Source organism: Buceros rhinoceros, unplaced genomic scaffold, assembly GCF_000710305.1.
Source record: "Buceros rhinoceros silvestris isolate BGI_N320 unplaced genomic scaffold, ASM71030v1 scaffold18483, whole genome shotgun sequence".
Classification (NCBI taxonomy): Eukaryota; Metazoa; Chordata; class Aves; order Bucerotiformes; family Bucerotidae; genus Buceros; species Buceros rhinoceros.
In genome coordinates this window covers 11,550-17,673 of record NW_010402034.1, presented here as the reverse complement: position 1 = coordinate 17,673, position 6,124 = coordinate 11,550, and the positions used below count along the sequence as shown (strand labels likewise).

Here is a 6,124-nt window from a genome sequence, read left to right as displayed (position 1 = left end):
CAGAGTGTCTGAATCCCTGATCTTAGTCAAGAACGTCACATTCCCAGAGACACAAGTGAGAAGTTTGCTCTACTGACTCATGAGCAATGGGGGCAGCATGGTACTCACTAATTACAGATACTGCTGCCCAATGGCAAAAATACTTACTTTCACCCTGGTGATCTTCAATCCAGTCCCCTTGAACTTCCCCTATTTGGAGAAAGCAGACTGAAGAAACAAACTAGTATCCTCTGAAGGGACTGACTGAAAAGGTACGTGTGATCCTAGGCATTTATATCCAGAGCGTGCTGTGGCAGGCGACCTCTGACCACTCAAGTGAGGAAGCTGGGTTCCGCACAGCACAAATGGTCACAAGCTGCAACACTTCCAGTGACCTTGCCTAATTACACCAACATGTAGCTATCTCTTTGGGTGAGGAAAGGTTGAACACTCCTTTATTGTGATGTTACTTGTAATGCAAATGGTAAAGTTTGCACTAGTCCCATTGGCTTCTGCTTAGAATATCCAGATGGTCCAGTTTAGTTCATAGTCCTTGGCTGTGTCAGCAAAGCAGTCAGGGTTTATCTTGACATTAACTGCTCGTTTATCTGCTCTGCCTGTCCTCAACCCTTGCTCCAGGTTATCATCAGTTCTATGTGCGTTTTGCTCCACCTCTTCTCTGCCAGCCACTTCCTTGTAGAATTGGCACAGGTCTGAGATGGTTTGCAATCCACAACATGGAGCTTTACAGGTTTGACAAGAGGAACAACTTTTTATGCCCTAGTTTGGGAGGGCAGCAGAAGTGGGCAGGAGGTTACGGTGGCAACAGGAAGCAGTGGAACATACAGAGGACAACAGCATTCTGAGGTCATCTCAACGTGGTGAAAGCAGGTATCTAGGACGAAGAGGGGCAGGCTGACTCCTAGGGAGAAAGTAAAGATGGCTGCTCCAGAGGGAGTCACGGGAAGGAAAGCAGAGGGGCTTTTAGACCTTTTTCATCCATTAAAAGGTCTCTTTTCCTAAGCTAAGAAATAGGTTTGCTCAAAATTCTGGTTTCAGTTCAACAAGAAGGTGAATACGGGAATAATGCGCTCCTTAGTACTCTCTGGGCTCGTGAGCACTCAAATTAACATGATATCCTTCTTCAACCAATTCTCATTGTAGGACTTCATTACAGAATTGCTTAGTCGATTGAAAGGTCTCCGGAGAGTCACCAATCCCCAGAAGAAGTGACCTTGCCCACATGGAACACCCAGGTTTGGTCACAAGGCAACATGTATCTTCCCCACAAAAACCAGGATCAGCAACATCACCTCAGAATACGTTTAGGACTTACTGTTACTGAGAAACATCACCCGGTTTGTGAACTTCGTACCAGCGGTTTGAAGTCTCCACGCCTTCCAGAGCTACGCGCACAGCAGGAAGCTGGACTATACATTTTCCTGAATCTCAAAGGGCATGTTAACTTGTGGAACAGGACAAGACATCCTTCCTTTAGTTTCTTCTAGGATCTTTCATGCTGGCTTACGAGCATTGCATACAATTCTCAGGAGCTCATCAAGACTTCTTTTTAGCGTCCACTGCAAGAAAAACAAGTCATTGGTTATCACTTTTTCATCAGCCTAGAAAATCAGTTACTGTTAAGCTGTGCCCTGTTTCAGTCCTCAGTCTGACTGGGACGCAGCTGTGATATGCTGCCTGTTACTGCCATACCTGACCCTACAGCACTGCATGTACTTTAAGTCTTTTTAAGCCTCTCTTATTCATGAAAGTTGGACAGAAAATCGAGAGTAGGATCGAAGGAAAATATTTGAGTGCACCTGGTCTACTTAAGGGGAAGTTAGTGAAACAGCTGCAAAGGCTAATAGAACAGAGATTGGTTTTCCTTTTTGTGGAATTTATGACTTAATGATTTAGAAGCATCTTCTAAAGGAGCAAGGTCTGGGAGTGGTATTTCTCATCATTTAAAATGTTGGAAAAATGCTTTTTTTTTGTATATTAAAACAGAAAAAATCAGCTGTGCACTACATGCCTTTGCTCTCTTTTTAGACGCTAAAGAAAAACTGGAGTAAAAAATACCTGCTCCAAATTGACCTGCAGGGAGTATCTCGGAGCAAGTCTTTTGCAGACAGGCAGGTCTCACAAATGAGAAGTGAAGTAGGACGCCTTGTCTTGCTGCATAAACTCTTCTGGCTGCAGTTACTGTGTGGATGGAAAAACACAGAGGAAACTACATCCAGCCTCTCAGCAAGTCAGAAACTTGACACGTGTGGCTAGGAAGTAAGATGGCAGATGGCGGCTGATTGCATAGGCAGAGCAGACTCTCATTAAGTCCTGTTCCCGTGCTCTCACATCTGCCCCTCAAACACAAGGGAGGAGTTGCTCAGTCACATCCAGAGGGGTTCCTAGGTACCACTATGTTCGAGGCTAGCTTTTGACTACATGTTTTGTCAGACAGGGACAGAAGGAGCCAATTCTGGAACAAAAGGGAGATGGAGGTTTGCTAACAAAGACAAGAACTCTGGGGCTGGACTAGTAACATCTTAAATACATTAGTCTTTTCATCTTTATCAGTAACAGGTGATGACTGTAACCTTCTGCTTCCCTTATATTTTCCAGCAGAAGGGTCAGTGAACAAGCTGTGGGCTGTGAATATCTAGAGGAAAATATCCAAGCTGCAGAAACAACTATGATGTTGCTTCCCTTCGCATGCTGTTCTTGTATGTGACAGCCTCCTGAAAGTTACCAAGCCATGCAGATCTTGCCTTGTCCTAAGGCTGCTCAAAAGGGCTCCAAGCCTCACCTGGCAGGTTGGAGAAATGGTCTTTATCAGGTCCAGACATGACATTTTTGGGCTTAGTAAGGGGCTAAGAGGACATGATCGCCCTCCTGAAATCTCAGCTTTCCAAGTAAAATAATAACAGCAAAATTGCATCCAGAGCTACACCGGTTGTAGATCTGGCATTGTTCATGGACCAACAGCTGCCAAGACTCCTGCATTACACCCCTTGAGAAAGGGGAACAGCATACGGATCTGCTGACAAAGAGCTCTGAGCACTCTTAAAAACAGACTAGGTTCAAACGGAAGTTCAAGTGGAAGATCTAGGTGGACAGGCCATGAGCCGAGTGTCCGGAACCAGAGCTGAAATTAGCTACAGCACAGTAGTGTACAGGAGTCCAGATTAATTATGTAACCTACCAGGAGGCTTTGTTTCATTCCGTGAGCATCAACAGCGCAAAGGCCAGAGGAGAGGCATCTCAGGTCTGAGAGAGCCATTTGCTTCACCCTGGGCACTGTTCTGTGTTCCCTCAATATGGAGTGATGCAAAGAGAATTTTTGTCTATGCTTTAAGGCAGCCATTGTTAGAATGTTAGGAAAAAGCCGGTTCTTGAAACTCTGCTTGCCAGAAGTTGTCGTTGTGCTTATCATGGACAGCACTACCACACAGGAGCGCTTCATTTAGCACAGTGCGATCATGGGGAACAAAACAACATGTGGGCAGCGCTAGGTGATTTCTCAGCTCACTGCCACTAAAAAAAAGCAACATAAGGCAAGCAGAACAACTTCTTTTTGTTTAGTTCTTAAAAGCAGTAAATCATACTTGCTTTTATTTTGGGCCATTCTCAGCCTAGGATAGTCTTAGTCTAAGGTAGACTAAACTCAAGTTTCAAATTTTTTTTTACAAACAACTTCCAGTTAACTTTGCTGTTTCTCAGCACCACCACTAGCATGTTAGGTATGCAGCCACTGTGTAAGAATGATTCTTCAAAAGATCTTTGCCCTTTTGATTATACCAAGATAACTCAAAACATAGGAAAGTTCACGTGGTTTTCCAACTGAAGGTTTATCAAGGTGTGTAAGATAATCTTTAATGCAGTCTTCCCTTAGTTATGATCAACATTTACATTGCCTTTAAAAATAGTCTGGCTGCTACATTTAGACATGTTACAGTTCTTGAGACAATATGCACGCTCATGAAGCACACAAATGCAAGTTAAGGCAGTTTAACTAAATTGAGACCTCTCTTTGTAAGCTAATGAGTTCAATCTTGTGTTACCATTATTTTGAACAATGGGGTGGAGCTGACATTTGATAATTCACACACAAAACATTTTGAGAGGGGAAAGAAAATCTTCTTTGGCCCTCATGGCATGCTCCAAAGACAGAAGCAAAGAAGCTGATTAATCTTCTTGAAGATACCAGGTTCTCTTCAGTCCTTGAATGGCTATGACTGAAGTCAGTTTGGTGTGTCAGGAACCCCTTGTTTATGAGTGCCTTTATTTAGTTCACCAGCACCCTTTCAGATATAAGAACAGGCAGTAAGCAACACAGGTGAACAGGAAGCGCACTGCCCACTTAAAGGTCACAACAGCATTCCTCTTTCATGACGATAGATTCAGCCAAAACTGCTTTCAGCAGACAGCTGATCTAGATACTCTTTCTACCTCTCATACATGGAGGTCAGTGAGGCAACAGCTGCAGTGGGAAGGCTTTTCAGGGGAAAGTGATTTGGCTGCCACTAAAATGTCCAATTAGATGCCAAAGGCTCAGCAGCCACAGAAATGTCCATTACTGGTGCAGGGAAAGCATCAGCATGTGTGTGTATGATTGAGGAGACTCTTCTATGTAGGACTAAGATCAGGTATTGAGTTTGGTGCAGTTCTGGAATCCTTGGAATGCCAGAAACTAATCCTGCTTCCAGCTGTAACCAGCTCCTTTACTACTGATACAAACAGGACAGGTCTTAGGAGACACAGGCTGCCTAACTGTAGGAGCTCCAAGTTTAGTTGTGGATGACAAAGTATTCAAAATGTTCCAAGTAACACACCAGCTCATGCTAATATTAAAAAAAAAAGCAGCAGCTGTAAAGCAAGAATTAAAATGTCCACTAACTGCTTGGATGTGACGCAGGCTGAAGCCCAAAGGAGTGGATCAGTCATAGAAGACATACAAGAACAGGTATTTGCATCTTCTCCTGCATGCGCCAAACGCAAAGGATTTAACCTAAGGCAGAAGTGGGCTGTGTTGCTACCAGACTAATTATCTAGGTCAAATAGCAATGAAAAAGTGTCATTCCTGCAATAACACAAATGCAAAGAGCATTTTGTTTTCATTTTTAAGATCACAAGCTCCTCAGGGCAGTAACTCCCTATTTAAGTTTTGTCTAACATGGGGCTCATGGTGAGCTCTCGCATCAGAACAACTCAAGTAGTTTTCCTATCTACCTGTACCCAAGAGACAGGCCCTGATGAAGCGAGAGAGAAAGAACATCATCCCCAAGAGTCAGGTTTTGCCACCTTTTCATAACAAAGGGCTTGGATGGCACTGCCAGATACACTTGCAATTTTTAGTGTGTTAACCCACAGTATTACTATTCTGCACTGACTGATACGGGTTTCTGTTGAAGGGCCTGATCCAGTCAAGCACATTAGCACAAAACCATCTTCACCAGTAGTATTTGCCGAGGTTCAGGCAAACATTGTTTGTTCAATTCACCTACAGAGGCAGTGACCTTAAGCACAAAGGCAGGGCAGAAAGCTGGGAGTGGCAGTGTCAAAGCAGACAGGCGAGATTCATTGGAAACTTCCTGTCAAATGCAAATCCTTGATTTCTTTTTGCCACTGGGATTTGTCAGCCTTAGAGAGCTGTCCTGGAAGTCACACTGTAGTCCTGGGAAGAGTTCATCCTAATGAGACATTAGATCCAATTTAGGGCAAGCTTAAACAAGTATTTGAAGCAATTCTGGGTGCTTTGGTCACTGACAAGCGTCACTTGCACCTGAACTGTCTCCATGGAGGGATATAAGCCTGTTAAACTGAGCTTCTCGCATAGCCAGATAAAGTAACATCTTTATCGTACCAGGGCACCATTTGGTCCCATTTATTATTTAATAAACGGAGCCAAACCCCGCTTTCAGGCTAATGCACAACCCTTTCAGACTAACATGCTCATCTTACAGACCTCATGGAACCTTGGCACATCAGATCACAACACTGTGCATCAGTAGCGGATTACCTTTACAAAGCATCCTTCATTTTGTGAGCAACGCTGCCCATCAAGGCAGAGCAGCCCCTGCACCTTTTCCAGCCACATGACAGAAATGTTTTTAATGACTTCATGATCCTTCATTTATTTCCCTCAGCC

The 6,124-nt window shown here is 43.8% G+C and overlaps 1 protein-coding gene across 1 annotated transcript in view; it reads left to right on the top strand.

Moving 5' to 3' along the window:
* Positions 1 to 1,212, top strand: part of PPP1R14D (protein phosphatase 1, regulatory (inhibitor) subunit 14D) — a 6,693-nt gene extending 5,481 nt beyond the window's left edge. The window contains exon 4 of the mRNA XM_010132518.1: positions 1,144 to 1,212. Coding sequence (XP_010130820.1) covers positions 1,144 to 1,212 — 69 coding nt within the window. The remainder of the gene's footprint in view (positions 1 to 1,143) is intronic.
* The last annotated feature ends 4,912 nt before the right edge of the window (positions 1,213 to 6,124 follow it).